Below are 25,000 nucleotides of genomic sequence, written 5' to 3' on the forward strand. Positions count from 1 at the left end.
AACTTCAGAAAAGATCCACAATGAGGGTCTTCTAGATAAACAATACTTCAGAAATCCTGAAATGTGGCACCAGTAGCTCATGTTCTTCCTCACAGCATCTTCGTTTGATTTAATGAAAAGATAATAGAAATGTGTTCTGCCAATTATCTATAGTAATAAAAAATTACAGACCTAGATAAATGATTAGGATTTATTCTTTTAAACAGTTTTAAAAGTTGGAGAGCTGAGTTTGGCAGGCTTGTTCTTAAATAATCTGAGGAATAATGAGGGGATAAGTAAAACTGAGTACAGTTTCAGAATGCCGGTAATGAAGGTGCTCATTTGAAGTGACGCTTATGCCTTCCATGTAGGTAAGCTGTAATGGTATATATTTCTGACTTGCAGCGGGATTTTCTTTTAGAAAATTATATTTTGGCAGTTGTGAAGTAGAGTTGTTTGGTTTTTTTTTTCATGAGAAGTCTTCAATCCTATTTGAACTTTGCGTATGCTTTTTGGTACCGAGTAGAAACTATGTTTTTCTTGCTCTATCAATTGTTCTTCAAATTCCACCCCTTCCATCCCTCAGCCCAACCCTACATTGTCTGTAATACACAAGAAAACTAATTTCATTTTATCCATTTTTATACAGCGTCATTATAGCCGTCATTCTTGACACTGTAGTAAAGTGTATGAGCTGCTTGTATTTCAGCTACTTGATCTATGCTTGGGTACAATTAGCTTACTTTTTAATCATTTATTATTGCAGGGAGTGTGGCATTATGCTTTGCAATGTTGCACTTGGTGGCTGTTGTCAAGTGGTCTTGGAGCAGCAAAATGCTAGATCTGAGAGGGGGGAGGCTGCATGGCAATGGTATGTCCCCTGACATGTTCAGCCACATGGGAGGAAGTGGATGCTGAAGAGCAATGGGAGTAAGTTGAAAGGAGAGAAGGGAAGCAGAATGATAGGACTGCACTGGGCTATATCTATTCTGGGGTCATGAAAAGAGGGCACTCACATAGGATGAAAATATAAAGCAATACTTTTTACACAGGCAATATCATAACATTCATCCAAAAAGACATCTTTGATCAAAATAACATTGTGAATTTCAGTTGAATACTGAATTATAGTTACACTTGAACAATGTTGAAGCGTGCAAAACACATGGCACAAGTGCCCCAGAAAGTATAGTAATAGACAGTTTGATATTTCAAAATAGGGAGATGGTTTCCTTGTGTTTCAATTTTTGTTCCTTTCTACTTCTTATATGACAAACTTCCATGTTATTTAATGCCTCTATTTCCAAAAGTACACAGACTGTACCTTCTTTCTTTTGGAAGAAGGGAAAGGTACTTGTCCACAGTTATATATAAGCTATCATTCATTAATGATAGTGTAACTGAAAACGTATAGCAACTTTCTTACTTAAAAAGGCTGTAAGCATGTAGTTGCAGCTAGTTTTTCATAAAAACTTTGTTGCCTGATGGGGTCATGCGATAGGAAAGTCTGCAATTTCTTCATTCCTGTCAGGAGTTATTGTGAGCAGGTGAAAATTGCATCACTGAGAGATAGCAATGGGAGCAGAAATTCAGCTAATTTGATTTGGGTTTTTTTGTTTTGGTTTGTTTTTGTGGGTTTTTTTTTTTTTTTTTTTGGGGGGGGGAGTGTTTTTGTTTTGTTTTGGTTTTTTTATTGCCTTCTACTGGTTTGACTTTTTATTTGCTTCTTATACTGAACGCTTGTAATAATTCTATGAAATCACTTGCGTCTCTAGGAAACAGAGAAGACCTGAAAATACATATTGTTTTAAAATCAGGTCTAAAACTTTTGAATGACTTAGTTAGCATTATATCTACTCCACATATGCAGAACTTTGGAGACAGTGTACAGACCGTATCAGGGTTTTACCAACTTTCTTTTAGTGCCTTAACTTAGATTCCTGAAATTTCCCATTTTCTGACTAAGCCAGTGTTTCAGGTGAGTTTAAAAGGATCCCTGCTGGCGTGGCCACATCATGATATTCCTCCTGGCATTTGTGGGGGGATTTTTTTGGTCCTGACTCACAGCATTTTGTTTAGCACAGAACCCAAACTTGCTATTATTCTTAATGTTCTTTCATACATTCTGAACAGAGGAGACTTACTTTTCAATGGATATGATTTTGATGCATGTAGTCGTTAGTATTGTTACTTTACTGGGGGGAAATGTTCAGAAATACTGTTGCTTGAGCAACATGCAGCACCCTAATGCAAACTTGAAGAATGAACTGATTTAGCTAAAAGTACTTCAAATTCCATAATGCTATACTGTAATAAGAAAAAAAAATACAGAAATTAATTTAAGCCGGGGTGGGGTACTCGTTGCTCAACAAAGGCCACCCAGATAACGAGCCAATGCTTATACAAATGATTAGTTTGAAATATGCTTCTTGCAGCTAAATAGAATACTATTTTCTGAATTTAGATCATTGCAGAGAAGTACTTTGGCATGTCTGGGACTAGTAGAGTTGTTCTAATTTGCAATAAAATTTGTAATCTAAAATATAGGAAAGATGCATTCTTTTAGTAATTGCAATTTAAAACAGTGTAGTTATTTTAACAGTAGAACAATCTTGAATAAAAGCAGGAAAAATCAATTGCAGCAGAAATTTATAGCCTATTTCTTTGCATCTAGCATGCAAATTATCTGTTTTCGTGGTTGTAGCTGTGTATAGTTAGTTGCATACCTCTCTTACTGCATTTTCTCCATTAGCTTATACTTTCTCTATTTCAGATGTTTTTGCTTGACCTCCTAAGTCATCAAATCTTCCCCAGCCACAGCAATTAATGATGTTACAAAGCAGCCTTAAAAACTTTGTCAAGGACTGCCTTGGAAATGGTCAGGCTGCTTTCTTCTTATACTTATTACAAAGCTTCCCCAGAATCTCATTTGCTTATTTGGCTCAATGCCCTTTTCTTGTAGAAATGAGACAATTTATTCATGGCTAGCTGGTAGTACCTGTGTAATCTTTAAGTTGAGGTAATGTGTTTCCATCACTTGTGTTTCTGCTTTCCATACGAAGAAACATTTAGAGCAGTAATTCCCCCTTTTGGTTTTTGCTTGCTAAACAGGTTTCTGTAGGCTGTCCTTGCAATGTAGATTCTCCTTCTCCTCATGACCCAGGTAGTCCTGCTATGTTTCTCTTTTAGATAAATTTCTCTCTTGAATGTGGTTGCTGACATTTATATTTTATGTCCAGGTGATAGTCTAACAGTTCTTTATGATGCCAGCTGTGCTTTGCTGTCTCTTTTGGAGCTATTTTACTCAGTAAAGTGTATTTTGTACACTGGTGGCTGGCAGCTGTGCTGTAGTGTAATACAGCTCTGTCTTTTTCTATAATCATCTGTAACTGGTAAGCATGGGCCTTTAAGGATGTTTTTTTGGTTTTTGTTGTTTTTTTATTTTCCCGATAGCAATGCTTCTTCCAGTGCTGTCTAAGTGACATGGAAAGCAATCTCAAATTTGTGCTCAAGTTTTGTTTCCATTTGTTCCACTAATAAACTTGTGTCCTGAGTTTCTTGTCACAAGTTTTCAGTGAGCTGAAATTTCAGGCATATTACTACTCATTTGTAGAGAACTCTATCACTTTTCAGGACAAATTACGCATCTGAACTAAGTCTCCTTGTCATCCCATTTTAGCCAGCTCTCTTCAGGTAGTACTTAAAATTTTCATACTAATCCATTCTTTTCAGCTTAATCATTTCCTGTGGGTATATGTAATTCCATATATTGATGGAATGCAAATACTTTATAACTATTGTAGTCACTTTGTATTAAAATAACCCTTCCCTCCCAAATTATGAGGGTAACTATTCTGTTGTTAGAGTTATCCCATTAGTCTCAATGTACTGTTGATGAACCCATCCAGTGTTTTCTTCCAATGATTTCTTTGTATTATTCCTTTACTCCATCACATGGTATGCCAGAATAAATGTAGATGGGTAATGTGTTGGAGGGTTTTTTTTGGTTGTGTTTTTGTTTGGTTTTTGTATTTAAAAAATCAGTCTGGACTTACGATTTCAGTTGCCCGTAGTTGGCTCTTTTTCAAGCAGAAGTGTTGCAAAGAATTTTTTTTTCCCTAGTAATATTTTAGCTTAAGTGAAAGTAGAAATGTCAGTTGTGGGCTTGCAATATGTGAGATTAGATCAGCTACAATCTCTTATTTTTACAATGCCTCTTTATTAAATTCAGAGGCAAACTCATGTATATGACTAGAAGAAACACTTTAGCAGCAGTCTTCTGGTCAGTAGGGAATTTTAAAACTATCTATGTGCGATTTCATGTCACACCAAACCAATCCAGCGAAAATGATCATTTGATAATTAACAGATTTAATAGTCTTCAGCATTTAGACTTAGTATATACCTGCCATGAATGATATAGCTCTGAACTGGGGGGTACCAGTAGTTTATTATTTTACTCTTAAAAGATGAAAGAAAAGCAAAAATAAATCTGATCACAATTTAAAAAAAAACCAAAAGAAAACCAAAAACAAAACTGAAGATCCACCAATAAAGGTTGCAATAATGCCATTACAAGAATTTTCAGAAGTGTTTAATGGGATTATAGTGGTCTGTTTAATATAATGGTGTCTAATGGGGTTTTTTTCCCTTTTTTTGCCTTTAACCTCAAGTTGACTTGTTTTGCCTTTTTTGTGAACAAATGAATAAAAGGTTTGAGAAGTCCCTTACGTTTCACTTGAAGATTTTTAGCAGTAAAACAAGAATACTGACAAAAATCTACAATTAATACACTCAGAGATGAGACCATCTTAGTTCTTATGTTGTAATGCAGGTGCAAATTTGGATTGTGTTTTAGGGAGTTCTTGAGGGGCAGGAGGGAAAACGCTGAGCAAAGGCTGCATGTGTTCCTCTGCACAATTTGATAGTTGCTGTCACCTGCCTGTGTCTCTATCTCAGCTGGTTCAGGACTTGTTTGTGAATAGGTAAGAATTGAACAATGAGACCTGTTTAAGGAAAATACTCACAGTACTGTAATGCACAAGATTCATGGAATGGTGTTAGTTGGACACTATCACATAATATCCAAAAATGGCAAAATGCAAGTGCTTGAATTCTATTTCCATTCAGTATAGAAGCAGTACTTATGTTACAATATATGGTAAAGTAGGAATGATCTCTTTTGATTATATTTTTCTTCCCCCCCCCAATATACAGCTAAATTTGGACTGGGCACCAAAGTAGTATGACATTATCTTCTAAACTTCTAGTTTCAGACGCATTTCCTTACTTTTGACAAATCTAGCCTGCTGAACAAGAGATGTGCCATTGACATCTGCACCGGGGAATAGGTATCTGTCACTGATGGCTCAGTGGCTTTTGTATAATTCTAACCTACTAACTGCATCTTTCCTCAGAGTATACGACTTGCTAGCAGGAGTGTCTTTGCAGGACAGTTTCATACTTGGGAAGCTCAAAGGAATACGTGTTAGAGTTTTCATTGCAGTCTACCTTACCATGTAGTTGGAGGAAAAACCCCAAACATAATTTCATTAGATTGAAGTAAAAGATATATACTGATTTTTGTCCTTAAGCTAATGAAGGACCTTGAAGGGTGAATTGTTTTTTGGGGGGAGTATAGACTTTTCTGTGATAAAATACATAGCAGGGAGAAACTGAGGAAATCACTGACTTCAGTGGGAGCTGGTGGAAAACTCTGATTGCTAGGTATATTGAAAATATCTCAAATAATGGTGTATGCATTAAGGTTGTGTTGAACACTAAGCACCTACAGCAAAGCTAGCTGGCTGTGTGGGATGCTGCCCAAGGTAGCAGCTTGCCAGGTAAGCCCAACCATCTGCCTGGCTGTGCTAAAGAATAATCTCCTACTGCACCACCCTGCTACTGTTTTAACTACTACTTCTGAGAGAAGGGTGCATGGGGATGGCTGGTTTAAAAGTAGGCAGGCCTCGTTTGTATCAACATGAAGATTTTGGCCTCAGTATCAAAAGAACGGAAACACTTAATCCTGACTTCTTTTGCAAATTGAAAAAAAAGCCCAACAAAATCTCAACCAAACAAACCAAACTACTGCATGAGCAACTAGAGCTCATTGGGTTTATTTTCCATTGGCTCAGTATGCTGAGCTGACTCGCTGTACGGCTGCATAACTGCTAGATCTGCAGCAGGGGAGGGTGATACCAGGGCTGGAAGGGCTTAATAGCAGCTTCCAGGTTCGGCATAATGTGAAACTGTAGCCTCACTGGATTCTTAAACTGAGGCTCAGACTATGCAAGGCATGTGGACCAGGCAGGAGAAAGCACATCTCTCACCAACTTCGATGCTTAAGAAGATGTTGAACTAATAAAGATGAAGTCCATCTATAGCAAGTGCTGGCATCTGAAATGAAATAAAAGTGACGCTAATCAGAAGGTTTACTTATCCAAATATTTATTTCATTTCATAAGGGTTTAGCAGATATTTGGGGTTTTGGTGGTTTGTTTTTGTGTTTTGTTTTATTTTGGGTTTTTTTGGGTTTTTTTTTTTTTGTTTTTTCATCAGAATGTAAAGAGTAGACATTTAAATCATCTTTATCTTTACCCTGAGTGGGAGATTGCTTTTTAAATAAGGGGTTTCTGGTGAAAAACATAACTTTGCCACCAGGATTGTTCAGGCATAAGTTCCTTCAGCTGTTTTTCTGCTGCATGAGGTTCCTCTATTAGTTACTTTCTTTTATTCAGTCTAGCAGAGTCTTATGCTACAAAAATTGAATAACTAAAGGGCCTTACAAATAACTTCAAAACACTACTTTAAAAATAAAATGCTTTCAGATCTTGATATATTACTGTTGGGCAGGAAATTAACTCAGGAAAATGCATATTTGAATACATGTAGCTCATTTATCATTTCCTGAGCTCTATAGTGTACATACCCAACAAAAGAAGAGAAATGCAAACAGGTGCTTGCCTAAGGGCTGCCTCGGAAAGCCTCTGTTCTTCAGAACAGAAGTAATTTGTTTGTTTTATGGAAACTTGCTGCTTTTGGTTGGGAGCTCTGGCACTTGGCTCTCCAGTAAACATAAAGGGGAAAAAAGCTGTCCTTGTTGTCTTTGAATTGTAGTGCAGCCATTAGTTCCTCTAAAGGGTTTAGTTCTTCAAAGTGTAACTGATGGGGTGACTTGAAGGGCCACTAGCAATGCTTTGAGTCTGCAGATCATCGATTTCCTTTTGGCAGGAGGCAAGTTAAATTCGTGAAATATGGACATCAGAAACAAGGTTGACCTTAGTGAATGTGCAAATTTTAGCCCTTGGTCTCCTGGCAGAAGTGACAGAGTACCCTGCGTGCTCCATGCCATGGTTCTGGGATGGATGAAGCAGGAAGCCACTTACTGAGAAGTGAAAAATTCCAGCATCTGTGGAACAATCAGACTGTGGCATCCAGCTAGTAGCAAGACTATTCTAGGAATTTGCCTACCAAGTTCTTGCTGCTCAGCCTTATTCTTCAGCATAAGAAGTGGTGTGTGTTGGATTGCCTGGGCTATATGTTTGCAAGCATTGATGTTCTTTGAGACTCCATGACTTGACTGACTTGAGTCATCTGTGGAAAAGCTGTGAATACTGAGCTGGTGCTTTTCCTCCAAGGGACAGGTGACCTTTCTTAAGGCGAGATTCACATCTAGGAAGCGAAGGCGTGGTACAGGGAAAGCAGAAACCCTTGGGAAAGCACAATGGCACAGCTTGTGTTCTCTCTGTAATGCTGGCTTGGACTTTGGGACTTTCATAAACTATATCTCCAATGATACTGGGCTGAGCTCTGAAGAGTTGGCAACAGTTGTGTCTGTGCATTTGTATGTTGATTTATAGCCACAGAGTGTATGTATTAAGCAGAGCTAACCCCTGTAACGGTAATTCTTGTGCTTTTATGGTAATATTTGGAAGAGTCTTGAGTGGTGAGATGTATCTGTAACTTTATTTGATAATTTAGTCAGTATTTTGACATAGTAATAGCGTAAGGAGGTCAAGTTTTCTAGAATATTCTATCTGTGATGTCCATCTCATGTCCAGATTTCACAGAACAAATTTGCCACTTCCATTGAAACTAATTCCTTTTACCCAAGACAGATGATGCACTGACATAGTGTGAATAAGGCATTGCTTTCTCAGATATGGTAGATTTCTCCCTTAATTCTGGGGGGTTGAGGTAGGTTTTCTGTATATTGCTGAGTACAGAGGATTATGCTGTAACTGCTCTGTTTGTTTATTCTGCACTAAAGCTGTTCAGTCATGAATATTCTTAATCTACTTGCAAACGTATGTATTAATGTAAAGTGTGTATACACATGTGCACTTTGCATCTCTTCTAAGTAGCATAAAGACATTAAATGCAGCAACCTTTCCTGCGCAGAGCTTAGTTTAGCTCTTCTGACATCTTCCCCTCGGGACTTGACTTATCTGCTGAGGTCCTCCTTCTCCACACATGTACATTCTTCATTTCAGTCTAAACAGAATCTGCTTGTTGTAGATGAGACACTGCAAATTTAATTCTTCAAAATACTATTCCAAGCAATTCTTTTTGTATGTTTTGTAGTTCCATGTGTTCTGACATAGTTCTTCACAAGATAACCTCCATTTGTGCTAATCCAGTAAATCCATCTCAATTACCTGCTGAATTGCTGTGACACTTCCAGCTGGATCAGCAGAACCTGTTTTGGTTTATTCCAGTTTTCTCTTAAGCATAAACATATTTGGAGATCAGTAGGTCACTAGATCTAGTAGTAAAATAGCTCATACCAGTTGACCATATTTCTTTGCTAGGAGGCCCTTAATAAGAACCAATGTAAATATTTATTGTGGCTATTTATCAAAATAACTTTGAAGGAAACCAGGCTTTGCTCTTCAAAAACAATTTCAGTAACTATACTAGTCTGACTTTCAAAAAAGCCAACAGATATATATTACAAATATCAGAATTTAAAATCTGCCCATGTCCCTTAGTGCTATATTTTTCATATCATAGTCTACCATTTATTTACATTGCCAACTCAATTTTTATTTGCAAATATTGAGCTAACTTGTTTGTATTCACATATTATATATGTAGCAGTTTGGAAACTTAGAATTCCTGGGTGCGTCATGGTGATACGAGAGGCTAATAATTGCTTTTTTTTACAGTAAGAACTGACTGCAGCAGACTACTTGTGCCAGTACAGAAGCTTTGAGCTACCCAGGGTTGAAGTTGGTTGTAGGTAGCCTGCAAACAGATAGGTTCCCGTAAGTTTTCCACTGCATGATTAGTTGGGTTGTGTACCTAAATTATGTCTTAGAAATGCAGTATTCATAGCACAAGTTCTTGTTTTGTTTTGTTTTCCTTTACTGAAGCTTATTTTTAGACCAAATATTTCTAAAAGTATTTCTTAAGATGAAGCAATAGGTCTGGGCAAAGCAGTCTGAGCTGTCAGCAGTGTCTTCCACTGTACGCTTCATTGTATCCACAGGACATGGGAGGAATGGGATGAGGTATGAATTGAAACACAGAGAAACACCCATTTGTTGTTTCTTCTTTCTTGAGGCTTTCCCTTCTTTCTGCTGGCTCGTGCTCTGGTGCACATTTGTTTTCATGCTCAGTCTTCTGTAAATACTTTTTTTGTGCATTATAATAACCTCTCCCTTATATTTGGAGTTCCCTGTTCCCCTGCTGAACTTCATTACCATCTTGGCAGGCTCCATATTCCCTCTGATCCTATACATAATTGTCCCTCCCCTATCACATTAGTTTCCAAACACTGATCTCATTTTTCCTCTTAGTCCGGCAGTAAATTTTTTTTTTCGAATGCTTATATGAGACTGTCACATGTTGATAAATAATCTGTGATAGAAACCATCTCTCTGTTGCTACTATGCTTCAACTTAATCTATTTTTGATGAGAAGTATCTGTTTAAAACAAGGCACAGGAACTTCAAACGGATCAAAACTTGATTGCATTATGATTTGATTTTGACATAACAAGAACTGATTCATAGCTGTGTCCTTTAGAGCACAGGTTCTGTGCATTATGAATTGCAGATTTAGTTCTGAAGCACTTCAAATGCCCAGTTTTGCTTCAGTTCAATTAATTGGGAGTGATGCATTCTTAACTGCATCGAGAACGAGCATACGTTTTCTGTTTTATTATGTGGCAAAAACATGATTGAAGAGTGGGTTATTGCAAGGACACTTCAAATTACAATAGTAATAAATATGAAGTTTTAGGTAATTAGTATAGAAAAAGATCAGTAGTACTGTAACTAAGTTGTTCTGATTAAAAAAAAGTGTGAAATCTTTTTTTTTTTTGAGATCTTGACTTTCTTGTTGATTACTTGGCAAGTGTTGACTCCTACTTAGGAAGGCTTTAAATAGGTGTTTGGGTTTTTCAACACTTCCAGAGGGTCTGAGTTCATGTCCCAGACAACTGTATGTCTGCTGCAGTGTGTGTAGTGGGAGCAGAGTCATGTGTTTGGGCAATAATTGTAAAGAACCAGCTCTCTTAGCTCATTTTAATGAATTCATTTTACAGTAATCATTTTCAGATTACAGGATTGTTACTGTTCAGCTCTTGTCTCATTAAATATAGACAGTGTTTTTGTTGAATAAAGCTCATGTAAACTCAGCCAGTTGCTAGGGATTTATATGGAGTGCCTGTGGTGAGGAAATGTCTGGGGTTTTGAACCTAAGCAAAAAACAATCACCAAAAGACCCACAAACCAAACACCCTCCCTTTTCCACAAATATTGCTGTAGCTTTTGAAGTAACTGCAGATTATAATTCTGCTGGCCGATGTTGTCTGGTGAATAAATGCCTTAAAAATAGTGATAAAAAAATCTGTTCTTTACCGCAGTGTATTGAGGCATGGCAAGCCTTAAATTGGTGTATAGATGAATAGCTTCTATATGTAGGCTACAATGAGCATAAATCAAATATTTAAATAATGTCAAATTATCATGATGCACCTAATTAAGCCCCATTGCAAAGTGAAGGGCTGAAGAAGTGAGGGAGAGAAATTGTGTTCTTCAGTTGGACTTGTAGATAAATGAGATTTCTCTGCAATTAAGGGCTAAGCAGATCTAGTCTGAAGTATCCTAAAACCCTGATTTTCACAGAAGGGTGGGTGTTACAGTCTGAGTTTGAGTGTGTTTACACACAACGCCATTTCAGTTTTTCTTTTTTGAATTCACTAGTGATAAACATTATCACTTCTCACTTTAGAAACACTTAAATGGGATTTCTATTCAAGGTATTGCAAACTGTCAGGCATTTTTAAACATTCTTCTGCAGAGTAGTAAATAGTTTACTGACCTTTTTTGCTTTTCTTGATCCTGTACCAAAATATCATAGTTTTAGTATCAGATTTTTAAGCTACTGTTTATTTGCCTGAAATATTGATGAAATGTTAAATACATTTTTTTTAATTTTTTTTTTTGTCCTTTATGATAGATCAAATCCTGCTCTGTGGTATTTTCTGGTGACAAAACAGAGTTTTTTCTCTTCATTTGCTAGAATGACTTTTTTGTATTTACTCAGTTTTACTAACAAGAAGGGTTTTCCATTAGTAGTATCATCTTGTTTTGGAACGTCATTGCTTTGAGCAGCTACATATAATTCTGTTACTGCCAAGTTGTTCTCTGAACTTAAGGATATATAATGGGAATGGGAGTGAAATATTTGACCTGCTGTGTCAGTCTAGCATGAGACTTATTTCACAGCTTACTTTCAAACAGAGTTGTTTGAGTACACTTATTTGTTGGGTCCTGAAGAGGAACACATAGTTGTAAGCAGCTAGGGGCCTCCCTGACTTAAAAAATTAATTTGAACCTCCAGATGGCCCAAACAAGGCATCTGTTATTGCCTGATGTTGCATTAATATTGCTGGAGACTTTTGTTATTTAGTTTCCAACTAGTTGGCAAACTGGTCACGTTTCTGGAGAAATAGCTGTTTTTTTTTTTTTTTTTGGTCCAAGATGGATAACAGCAGATTAAAATTAATTACTCAAAACCCATAAAGTTTATTTGGCAATAATAGTGATGAACAATAGGACACCTGACTGTATTTGGGGAGCTCCAAATAAATCTCACTCACAATTTTGGTGTGTTCGGTGAACAGGCTCACACAGCATCAGCAGTTGTATGATCTCAGTGTTGCACATGCCCCCACGCTGCCAGCACTCAGTAGTCAGTGCAGAGAAATGAATCCCCTCTAAAATGAAAAGAGTTCCACTTCTCAGAAAATGGGGGAGTAGTTCCCTGTAGCTTAATGTTCATTGCGATGTCTATAGAATTTAGAACAAGATTTGTACCACTGTTGCTACCTGTAATTCCATGGTATCTGATGTTTTATCTCAAGGTTTCTAGACGTATAAGGATGAAAACCAGTATCTTCAAGCTTGTGGCAGATACAAAAGTCCATTTGGTGCCTTTTTTTTTTTTTTTTTTTTTTTTTTTTGGATCCCCCAAGTTCTCCTTCACTGCTTTTTACTGCAAAATTAATTGGAGAAAATCTGGGCACTGTTTTTAGCTTTCTAATAATTTGAAGTGTTTTTATAAAATGTTTCATGATAAATATAAAATAGAAGAAGCATTTATCAGTGCAGATGGGAAATTTTCTGGTAAGAAGCTCTAGAGAGAAAATTACTATGTTTTCCTTCTGAGAATCATCTAAATGGTTATTTGAACCCTTTTCCCTGCTTGACTACAGTACAGGAGTTGCTCAAGAGATTTTCTTTCTTTTATTATTATTTTTTTAATATTGTAAATGCCATCTATTTGGTAAGAATTGTTTTGTACATGAGAGGAGGACATGAGGGGGACATTTGAAGTTTTTCACGTGTGTAAGTACATTCTGTGAGCTGTTCCATTGACCCTTTACTAGTTGTTTTGGGGTTGGGTTATTTTGGACGGGAGTGGAGTATACATAATTTGTATTTGAACATATTTCTGCTATTTTATAACATATGCCACTGTAGCAAACTTTCATAGCCTTAAATTTATTTCATCAGTAGACATCAATCAAATATGTTATTTTAAGGTCTTTGTTGATAGAGATTTTGTTTACAGTTTTTTCTTCACTAAACTGTCACGTTCAAGAAGATATGTTTCTTATGAGACTTTCACAAAGTATGTTTGTCCTGATAGGAAATCTGTTCCAGGTCATTTAAATGGGGCATCTGCAATTCCTGCTAAGTATAATAATACAGTATGTAAAGAAGATGCTTTCATTTGATAGAGATAGGGTTAGGAACATTAACTTGGAGTTATTTCTATGTTTTCGGGGCGGGGGGGGGAAGGACACAACAAAAAGAAAATAGATGGAAAAACCTACCTTAAAATGTGCCTCCTCTTTGCTTATCTGCATAACAACATAGTATCTTTTGTAAAAATCATGCTGTTTCCAGATGTGCAATATGGTGTGGATATAGTTTGGGAATAGTAGAGAGTTTTTGTTCAGAAATGCTCTGGCATAATTTCTGGGTGAACAGATAATGAAGGGGAGACTTGAATCCACCAAAGAAAACTGAAGAAGTTGCAAAGTGTAGCTTTGTGAAGATGTAGTATTTCATCTTTCTGGGCTGTATTAGGTACAGGTTAACACCGTAAAGCTAAAGACAAGCCCAAGGATTTGTTTTGTTTTCTGGTGCTGTTAAAATTATGACCTGCTGTGTTAACTGAAACTCTAAAATTCTGGTTATCTTGTGGGGGTGTGAGGAGGGAGGTAGGAGGAAGAGGAGAAGTTGAATGATTTTAAAGTGAAAATTTACCCGTAGTTTAAAAGAAACTGAGGAGTATTCTGTCACTGAGCTCACAATGAGATTGAGGATCCTATAGCGACAAAAAAATAAGTCGTCTTTGCTTTTGCTATACTGTAACTGGCAGTATCTCAAAGGTGCACCAGTGGTGTCCATTTGTCAAATCTCAAGTGCACAACCTGCAGGAAAGCAATATTATTTTTCATTTAATGAGCTTTACCACATGAGCAATTAAGAAGACATAATTGAATGAAGCTAATCAGGAAGACACAGAAGCTTGCCCCTGGGATGCTGCTCAAGTCAATTGCTCCTCATATCTACAATTTTATCTGTTTAGTTAAAACACCAATGGGTATAGTGGCATGGGCTAGTGGTTTTACAGCTCCAGGGGCTTAGCAGTTTTGTTTTGCTTTGTCTTCAAGCCTTAGTCTTTTTATTCTGCTAAGGAGGTGGTGATTAACAGGTAGTGAAAGTCTCTGCTTGGCTAGTAACATTCTGGGTGCTCAAAGAAACATGATGGATACTACTGTATTTTAAATGTCTCTGAGTTGCTCAGTATATAAACTACAGATAAAGCCAGACATTTACAAGCATGGTCTTCACACAGCTCTATATAATCAGTGAACCTGTTGTCTGATAATTAAAATAGTTATGAACATACTGACATGGAAAGATAAACTGAGTGAATGGCTTCAGATAAACAACTGTTTTCTTCATTGCTCAGAAATAAAACTGTAATGAAACAGAATCTTTAAAAAAGAAATTATGCTTAAAGAATATAAACAATCATAAGTAGAAAATAATACTAAAAATGTCTCATAGCTGTTCTTAGCTGTTTTCTTACAGTCCTTGTGGGTAGAACCTTTGTATAATTAGATAGTAGAGGTATGAAAAGAAAATGCCTTATCTGCTTGTTCTTCCACTGTAATCAATGGCTTGGGATTTATTTTCAATTGTGCATCGGGCTAACACAAAATTAATCAACCTTTCCACTTCAATCAGCCTGGATATGGAATAGAAACTGAGTACTTTTGTGTTAGGTGTGCTACTTTATCAGTGCCTGCATGCTGGATAAAATAAAAAAAGAAGGTTGAATGGGATTAGGAGGAGAATAGCATTTAGCATTACTGATTGCTAAGAATGCATTTAATCCCTCCAGAAATACCTGTCCAATTGCTGTCTCATCTGCAGGATTATTTTCAATGTTATCTCATAGATGGAAACCTTACAGGAAGAATTTGGAAGCTCCTCTGTCTGCTTGTATTTCCAGCTATAGAGATGAAACTGAGTCCAGCTTGTGGGCATCAGTTTTGCCCTCCTGCTGCTGGCCTCGATGTAGCTGGTAGGTCTAAATTTTTGCTGTATTTTTAGAATTTAAGAAAAAAACATTCTTCGCCCATCCTTGCTGATGTACAATTTCCCTGGATATGCACTGGGATTGGACTGACTTAAGAAGCACACCTATTAATACTTATCCCTTCTAGTCAAATACTGAGAAGTGTTTATGTGTATGTATGTGTTTGGAGGGGAAGAGAATGATCACTGATGGGCAGAAGCTGGATATTCCATTGGCACTTCTTGTTTTTCATAACAGTCGGAACAATGAGGAGAGCTGTATCTTTACAAGAACAGAGAATCAATCAATTTCTGCCATCAAGTATCCTTTTTTTGAAATGTTGATAGTCTTTGCAATAAGAAGCTGAACTTGAATTATATGTTAATTTACCTGTACTCGTAATTAGCACAGGAGCAGCAGATTTGTTAACTTTTTAATTACATTTCTTTGCTATTTGGTGTCTTGGGAAGAACAAAGGTATCACTGCTCTGTCTTTTTTTAGGGAAAGATATTTTTTTCTGTATCTTCAAATCTCCCAGACATTAGTGATAGACAGAGGTTTTGATGGTAATCAGTATGTCTATGAGGTGTTTATTTTTTGAAACTGTTTTCGAAATGAGTAAAAATTGAGAATTAAATATGAGGGTTTGGAGTCATATTACAAGGGATATGAAATGTCTCTTTCAATGTAGCAGAAATGTATTGACTCTTCTTGCAATTTATTTGTTGTTTGATGATAAAGGTTTCAGACAGCAGATGTATCACACTTGGACTTTATTTTCACTAGTGTTATTAATAAAAAAATAATAATAATAATAAACACAAAAAACCCCACACCCAAACACAAAAAAACTCCCCACAGATGACAAAGCAAAACACAAAAAAAAGTCCTGTCTGAAGTGTATAAGTTTCTGGAAGAAGTCTTTTAGTGTTTAGAGCTTGGAGAGTGCACACACTGGCATCAACCACTTTTCTTGGTTTTAATTCCGTGTTTTGGTGGTGCTTGGCACATCTTGGGAATCTTCTTCAGCTGAGTGCTAGTGACCACTGTCTGCTGAAGGGTTCTGAGCCAAGCAGTCCTTTGTCTCATTTCATACTTTTTTCCTCACACAGTTTCTTTACAGGGGAGATACCTAAAACCAGTAAGTTTATTTTAATAAAGCTTAAATTGGTTCAAAGACAAGCAAAAGCTGTAACTTCGGCACTTACCAGACCATTTTTTAATTAATGGGGCCCAAGCTTTCCAAACACAAGTATAATGAAATTATGGCAGGAGTAACAGACGATGCCATAGATACGTTCTTTGCCATAAATATGTTCTTTCATCTCAGATTGTAGGTTGCTTATTAAACAGATGCTTCATAAAAGGCTTAAGTTACAACTTCATGCTTTTCACCATGTTTTTTTCTAAAATACATTTTGTAGAGAGTACTAACTTTGCATATAAGATTTGTATTCCTGCTCCAATCCTGCCCTGTGTTTTTTTTTTTTTCAGACAAAGTGTGTTTAGAACTGGGAGATGTTTTGTGAATTCACCTGAAAATGCGAATAATAAACTGTGAGACCAGAAAGCCTAAGTACAACTCCTATGAGTATGATTATCATTGCAGATGGGAAGAATTTTAATTATAAAATTAAGATTTTATCACTTTTTGCTCATGAAAATAGGTATCAAAAGTGTGCATCTAATCAGAAGAAAAACAATGTATTCAATGTTAAAGTCCTTATTGTTTTTATAATTAACCCAGGTTCAGGACCTTTAGACACAGGCTAGGTCTACAATGGGCAGAAAGCAGTCCATTGGACCATAATTTAATAAACAGGTACTTCAAAGGATGATACTTTCTGTAAAGTCTTATTACTTTGCATTTTTTATGGATGAGGAACATGCAAATGAATATGACTCAGGCGGCATGTAAGAGAAAGTACCTTCAATCTGCAACTTTGGAGCCTGCTTTCCACTCACAGCTCTCTACCTTTTCACCAACGCTGTGGGGGCAGCATTTTCTAGATCCTTGGCTAGTTAGTTTTTACATCTGTGAATGTGTCAACATCCTCTGTGCAAAATAAGTTAACTTTATGAAGCCACAGGAACTTGCTTATAAGTAGTAAGTTCATGACGTGCTATGTCCTGGATTCTGCTACTACACATCTACTTGGAAATACAATTAAAATCATATTTTTAGACCTTTATGGCCTTTTGGAGCTTTTTTTTTGCCGCTGATGTTAGATACAATGTTTTCTACTTGAAATATCTAAACCTTTCTGCTTTCAAAACCAAAGCACAATGTCTGTCTTACTTCAAGAGAGAGTTCAATGATAATTAAATCATGATTTAATTAAGACCTGTAATCATGCAGGTGGTTGTTTCTGCAGGGATGGAGTAGGGAATACTCTAAATATATGTGCTAGATAACCCAGTGGAAGTCTCGTGACTCTTGGACATGGCAGGTTGTCCTCCCAGACCAGGGTTGCATTTGCCATGGAGAAAGAGGGAGAAAATTTGTACTGTGCTTTAATAATTAAGATGCAATTGTGGAAGCCTGTCTTAACTAATTATAGCAACATTTGAGCAGGTACTCAAGGAGCTGAAAGATTATGTGTCTTAAGGCAAGGAACTGTCTTGCTTCCCTTCATTTCTCTGAAGGGCGTAGTGGGGTTTTGCTTTACCAGCAGCAAAGCGACTTCCTCACCTTCTGTCACTGCTGCTTGATGTCTTGATTAAATTACAGGAAGATGTTGATCAACATTGACTTCATTAAAAATGTCATGAGAAAGATATTTATAAGCACAATATGTAAATGTTCACAAAATTGCTAGTTAATTATTTGAAACATAAACAATCCTAGAACTGGCAGGTTAATTAGCGCAGGCTGTTTTCAGTGGGGGTAGGTGTGGGCTACCTGCTGTGTATTTGGCACATATGGTACCAAGAGGAATTTTCTTGAACTATTTACAGTACCCAGTATGCAGCATAGGAGAGGTGACTTCAGAGGAGCAAAACAGCTTCTTGTTATTGTGCCACTGAAGGACTCTGACAACTTCACTCTTGCTTTTTGCTTAATAGCATGTGAATGTTTCTGATGCTTAAGATGAGGGAAGGGGTGGAGGTTATAATCTTAAAAATCTGAAAGGAGTTTGAGGTTTTACGACAACTTTTTTCTAGACTGCTTTATAAAGCACTCCTTTTTAAAGAAAGTTGACAAAAGCATATTCTCAAGAATACAGTTCAATGCTATTCACGCATGGTAATGAAATATTCAAAAATTCTGTATTTAAAAAATAAAAATATTCCTGTATATATAGGAAAAAAAAAAAAAGCATGAAGTGTTTTTTTCCTAAATTTAGTCTTAAACTTCCTTTTAATGCTTCTTTCTTTTGTCTCAGCTAATCTCAATAAATTCTATGGAAGATAAACGAGTTTTCCATGTCTGTTGTGTACAAAAAGAATCCTGGACTGAAATAGGAGAAACTCTTCAGGTGAAGATGAGATGCCTGATACCTAAATGTGATTGCAGTGGCAACGAACCTTAATATTGAGCCTTAAGCCTAAAAGTCATATTTACCCTTTAGGAACAGAGGAAGGCTAAATATTATTAGCTCATCTATAGGCAGTTTAGCTGTCTCTTCTCCCATCTTTCAGTTAATAAATACTAATCCTTTTTTATTTACATGTAAAGAAGTTTCAACAATATGAAAGGCTGCAAGTATCTCCAACTGCTTTTTTCTGAGTTGCATGTTACTAATAGTTAAATGTCTGCTTTTATACAGCAGTTAAAATTGTTTTGACTTTAAAATCTGCTTATACTACCTGGATTCAGTTTAATTCCAAATATTAAATATTTTTCATCCTCCTGTATGAAGTTTTTTCTTAAATGCATGGCACTGGTGATAGGAAAAATGTCATTTTGAATATATTGAAAATACTATGAAATTTCAATGTTCAGTATATAGTAATGGTTAAAAGCAGGTTTAGTCAACTTCTGAAGTTTAAGCACTTTTGAAGATATCACAGTTATTCTGGAGTCATCCACTGTATTTTAATGGTCTTAAAAATTATTTTGGTAATAGTAATTTTAGGTGCTACTTTGCATAGCCTCATATTTTTGTGTTTTACAGTGTTTTCAGGCACAAGTATGATTTTAAAGACTGTCAATTCCCAAACTGATTGTAAAATGGAAAGTTATTTCAATCTAAAAGTATATTGCCCAAAAGATAGATGGTACTGCATCTTTCTAAAGCTGTAAATGTAAAATAGCAATCCACAGCACTTGCAGGGCAATTTTCATGTACCAATCCCTTTATAGATACTGTATCTGTAAAAAAAAGATCTGGAAAAATGGAAAAATTGAGCTACAAAATATATTGCCAGTTCAGGTTGTATATTCTGTATTAAAAGCATGTTTTCTAAGGCTGTGGGAACAAGAGCTTACAATAATACTCTTTATTTGATTTATGTCCTTTTTATTTGACTATCCATCAAGCCTCATTTTTTGTCCAGTTAAAAACAGAACCAAACCCAAATTCAGCTACAGTCAGATTTTGACATTTAGATCATCTTTCACTTGAGTCTTTGAATTTCTGAGCTATGAATTTGACTAGTGCTTAATTGAGCCACTCTGAATCAAAGCGCAAAAATTCAATGTAGGTTTAAGAAGTATCAGAAATGTGTTTGAATCAAACACAAGTTCGCTGTCATTCCATCCCGGTTTTCTACAATTGGAAATGTCTGTCAGGAAGAGCTGAAAATAGTCCGTGAAAGCCCTTTTTATGCTATTTTCAATACAGAGCAATTGTAGTACAAGCCTTCTAATGTAAAGGTTATTGCCAAGCTTATCCTAAATTGCACAGCTGTAGTTCTGAATTCAGTCACACAGGAAAGAAGACAGGACATTTTCCCCTTAAATTGGGTTGCTTAGTTACTCAATTTAAATATATGGTTCTATGTAGCTCTTTATTAGGAACTTGTTCTGTAAATCAAGATGTTTAGAGAGACTCTTTCATGGCTTTTTTCCATGAATGTTCTCTGCTGAATGAGTGGTGGAAATACAAAATGTGGAAGTAAGTATAAGGTCTTTCAAAGGACTGTTCGCTTAAAGAGCAATTGGGGCATCTTTGAGGATAAAGTGCATCTGAAAACAGAAGTATATTTTCTGGCAGATTTAAATGTAAGGTGCTTTAACCTCAGCCAATGCCACAGTCTGCTAAAATTTCAGGTTTTGCATCTCCAATTTAAAGCACAGAACACGCTATCACTTTCCCTGCATATTGCAAACTCCCAAGAGCTTCGCTGGGAATTTCAGTTTATAAAAACACGTGGGTTTGAGGTTTTACTGTATTCATTGATATTCTGTTTTGTGAGTCACTTAGTTCTTTTGAAACAGGCTTTCTCAGTAACTTGTACGATCTCCAACCATCCCAGTGGTTCAGAATCTGCCCTCTTGGCACTTGCTGTTCTGGCAACATTTTAGTAAATCAATTACTGCAGGTGTTTTTGCTTTGTTCCATTATATGTCTTTTTGCGTGGCAATGCACAAACTCTCTTTAATTTCTACTCAGTGATCAAGTTGAAACCATGTGGGTTTCTTTGGTTTGTTTTGTTTTTTTGGTTTGTTGCGGTTTTTTTGGGGGGTTTTTTTGGTGTTATGTTTTGGTTTTGGTTTTTTGGGGGTGTTTTTTTTTTTTTTTGGTTTTTTTTTTTTGTTTGTTTTTTTTTTCTCTCTCTCCATTTATTTCTTATTTAAAATGACCACAGTATTATCAGTGACTCAGGCTTGAGGACTGGATTTTGTGATTCTCCCTGTATATCTCCAAGACTTTCATGGGAGTGTTTTATGTACTTAACAGTGCAGAAGAAATGGGGGGAAAAAAGGCTTTAAATACTTTGACTTCGTAAACCCTTTTCACAAGCTCTTCTTTCTCTCAACATGAATGGAAAGGGTCAGAGTTGAAGAAAAAAGTATGCTTGAAATTAAGCCTGTTGTTTATTGCTTACTGCTATCACTGAACTAACGAGTGGTGTTGAATGTTTTCTTATTCTCACTAGAGCAAATTTAAAATGCTTATAACTGCAGAGAGAAAGAAACAAAACTTAAAAAAAATCTAGATTTTTACCTATACTCTAGGCTCTAGAAAACTCCCTCTGTTCATTTAGGCTTTTTGCTAACTCTGCTGACTCTGGAAAATAGTTTTGGCTTGCTTGCTTGCTTGTCAGGCTTTTTGTAGTACCAAAAGACTTGTCAGTGCTTCATTCTTAAAAAGATTGACTTACCAGCATTTGGTGTTGAACTATCCAATATTCAGAGAAATTGCGTGCGTTACACTATGGTCGGATAGGTGCTTCAGAATCTGCAGTGGTGGATCAAGGTGTCAAAGCTTCCCAACTCACTTGCCTGTCATTTATTACCATTTTGTTGTCAGCTGGTATTATTGAAACAGTTGAGCCAAATTAGAAGACTTCACATGGTCCCCTTGCGGACTTTAGGACAAAATGAGCTGGCTTAGTTCAAATGTCGATGTGCTCTGCGTTGCCAGGTCAGCAGTAGGGAATACTTTTCCTCAAGCCAGGAGACAGTGACATCTTAAACTGGCACAGTATTTCTGATATAGTATAGTATGGTCTATATAGTGTTAGCCTGAAAACTACTGTATGTGTTCATTTGCAGTAGCTGACTGGTCCTATATGTTGGTAATGTGCCTTATTGCTATATTTGCACATATGGCTTTAAAATTAACTTGGTGCAATTGATGGTGATTCTGAGGCATTGTCAGGGCTCATTAGAGGCAGAGACTTTATTTAAAGATGTCAACCAATTTTAGTATTAAATTTTCCATATTACCATTTCTGTTATTCATAGCACATAGGCACGGAAGTGGGTCAGAATCCTGAACATACTTTAAATTATTGTTTGCTGCAATATTTAGGGATGATAAAATGGTTTATGAAAAACAAGGGGGGTGTAGAAGGTCAGTATCCAATCCTGTTTGATACTGTTTCTTCCTGCACCACAATGAGGTGGTGCCATGTGAATGAGCAGTAACTAGGTTCAAAATGAGCTTACCCCAAGATCTTGTAGATGCTACACACTTTTATAGATTCAGGAAGAGCTTGGACAAATTAACAGAAAGAAAAAAATCAAGGCTTAATACTGTATTCTTGGAATACCACTTTTGTAGGCTGTGCTTGAAGTTAGGTTTGAGTTTTTCCTGTTGAATAAATATGACTTTATTCAGTGTGTAAGAGTTGTCAAGCCTGAGTTCTGTCCTTCGAGTTCACAGCTTTCGAGGAAAGTTGTCAGTGTGACACACATTACCTTTCAAAATGTTTTCATCTTGGATTAAATGTACAAGCAGATACTGAGTAATTGATAAGCTTAACGTTCTGATCTTCATTAAACAACAAAAGTGACTGAAACATAAATATAGAGTAATTGCGTGGTGCGATTTTCTGACTTAGGAAGAAGCCCTATGTAAGTAAGGAATTGATGCTGAAGAGTAATAGACTTCCTCCATTACTAATAAAGTAATCTAAAATATTCTATTCTAGTGATAAATTAAAGAATAAAATTTTATTTTTCCAACAAATAAAATAATTTACTTCAGTAGTTAATAGAATTTTATTATATTAAAAGTCTTTTAAATCAGGCTGCTAGGAACTGAGTCAGGTTTTTTGAGATTGCCTGTTGTACTGCCTATGACTGCTTGTTTGTATAAAAACAAAACTACTTATCAGAATATATAAAAGCAAAATTGAATATAAGAAAATGTAAAATAGCTTAGAGTAATAATTGGCTGTTTCTGAAGCAGCTGGAGTAAGAGTTAGTGATTAGCATATTGAAGTGAATTATTTTTTTCAGATTTAATTTCAGGAGCACTTAGGAGATGACAGTTATTTCATAAAATAGCGTCCCCATAAAAGGTTCAGGTTGGCTGTTTATTTTTCAGTTGAGTGTGTTGTGCTCCCTGCAGGGCAGCTCACTCTTTTTTGTCTCAGGGATTCAGACTCTTTCTGTCTTTGATGTGGTAGGATTAAGTTATTGAACTTTTCTTAAAGTTGTATTATGTTACTGGGAACAAAAATCCCCTCTCAAGAGCTATAACCTTTCTTTGGTTACAGTTACTTAAATTTATAAGGCTTTGTGGTACTAATTTGAACTATTAAGCTTTTGACGTGAACGTATACCTTGCAGTCATAAGATGTAATGGTCAGAACATCCAACTTCAGACACTGCTCCCAACTAATTCAAATGTTTTATTTAACTGGAATTTAGGGATGTATGAATGGTTATTTTGGGTTTCTAAGGTATTGCATTTAGTACAGGGATGTTATAGGCACGTCTTTATCACTGTGACTACCTCTAACTTTTCATGTCTTCGTTGTCAGAGAGCTTCTAAATGTACGTGAGGCTACAGCCATCTTTGCAAGTGTATGAATATGAGGCTTATTGGAAATGTTGTTAAGGAGGTATTTGCAAAGGCCGCTGCAGCCTCGTAAGCTTCATTTACAGTTAGTGGCAAAGAGGTGCATCCCTCAAGTGATTCAGAGCAGGAGACCAGTTTATAAGGTCCTCTGAAACACCTTTGTGAAGGAACTGGTCTCTCAGGAGATGGCAGGAGAAAGAGCATCCCTTGGAAAGAACGGCTGTGAGGATGCAGTTGGCCTTCAGAATGGCGGGAATGAAGATATTTTGGGAGGTGAAAGCATGCTGCCGTCAATTGCAAACCCCCACACTTGTGCCAGGGTGGTGATTGGAAAGATCCTTTGGTTGCTGAGCAGTCTAACCCCTGGCTTGTCGTGCAACTGTCTCCACTCAGGTGTCCTTAGAGCCATTCGTGTTGCATGTCAGCTCCCAGTTTCTTTTTAGCAAATTCAGTAAAATTTATTTTCATTTTATAGATGTTTCTGTTAAATTTAGCTGTGAAGTTGAAATAGAGAGAACCCCTGCAAATAATGTAACGATTTGATGGGAAGTGGCTTTCAGAGGGCAAGGACAAGGTAAAAGGAAGATGATTGGACAGTTCTCTGTTGGCAGAGTATGGGATTATTCAAGTTGTTATGTTTATTTTGGCTCAGGCTGTTTGACCTTGTTTGACCTTGCTGAGCATCTTACCTAGAACAATGAGTGAAGGTTTCTTCTAAGCCATCTCATTAAAAATAATTAGAAATTAAAATAATGAAAATTAGCTATCAGAAACCAAATGGATCTGAGCCATGTAACTATTTGTTGAATAGATTTTCACTTTGCTCGCAGGAGGCAGGCCCTTTATTTATTTGCTTTTCTTTGATCATATAATTGTAAAGTGAACACACTAGTTAGATGGAACAGTGAAGTTAATGAGAGGAGCAAAAATGCTTTTCTGCAAGCTTTTAGGAGAGTCTTCATAGCTTGTTGTTTTATTTACTGTTTATTTGCCTGATGCCTACTGCCTTTTCTGTATGATGCTTGGAGCAGGGGGGAAGGGCGCTGCTATATCATGATTACATTTAGCTGCTGCTTAATCATAAAAGAAAATAGTAAAAACCTGTAGATAGCGAAACTCATTTATGTACTGCCTTTTCTGCCTTAAAGCGTGTTCAATTCAGCATGATTTTACTTCCATGACTGCTCCATTATGCCCAGGAATTTCAAGGGCAACTTGCTTTTTGTGGAGAAAGTTAGAACAAACAAATACAGAACAAACAGACTGTGGTTCAACGTGTCAGTTCTCCCCATGCTTTCAACAGAGCAGAGTTTCCTTCCACCAGTAAGACAAGTTAGCCTCTGTCTGTGTGGTGTTTTTTCCCTGCTTGCTCGTTTTCACTGCTCACTGGCTTCTGTTTGATGGGGCATAGGGCCTCTTTTCAAAGAAAATATGTGATGGAAAGAAACCAATTTGTCTTAGTAGTTGCTAAGACTTAATTCTTTCTTTC

General features: G+C 36.5%; 1 protein-coding gene across 12 annotated transcripts in view; it reads left to right on the forward strand.

The window, feature by feature from the left end:
- The window catches only part of PCDH15 (protocadherin related 15), an 805,351-nt gene that overhangs the window by 427,901 nt on the left and 352,450 nt on the right, over positions 1-25,000 (forward strand). Inside the window, exon 1 of one of the 12 annotated variants that reach the window (XM_030486594.1) lies at positions 15,023-15,096. The exons of 10 other annotated variants lie outside the window; for them this stretch is intronic. In XM_030486594.1, the coding sequence (XP_030342454.1) occupies positions 15,033-15,096 (64 nt within the window). In that variant the 5' untranslated portion in view covers positions 15,023-15,032. Of the gene's footprint in view, positions 1-15,022; positions 15,097-18,506; positions 18,571-25,000 lie in introns of those variants that run through there. One more of the 12 variants, XM_030486595.1, reaches the window with a different exon arrangement.

This window comes from Strigops habroptila, chromosome 5 (assembly GCF_004027225.2).
Source record: "Strigops habroptila isolate Jane chromosome 5, bStrHab1.2.pri, whole genome shotgun sequence".
Taxonomy (NCBI): domain Eukaryota; kingdom Metazoa; phylum Chordata; class Aves; order Psittaciformes; family Psittacidae; genus Strigops; species Strigops habroptila.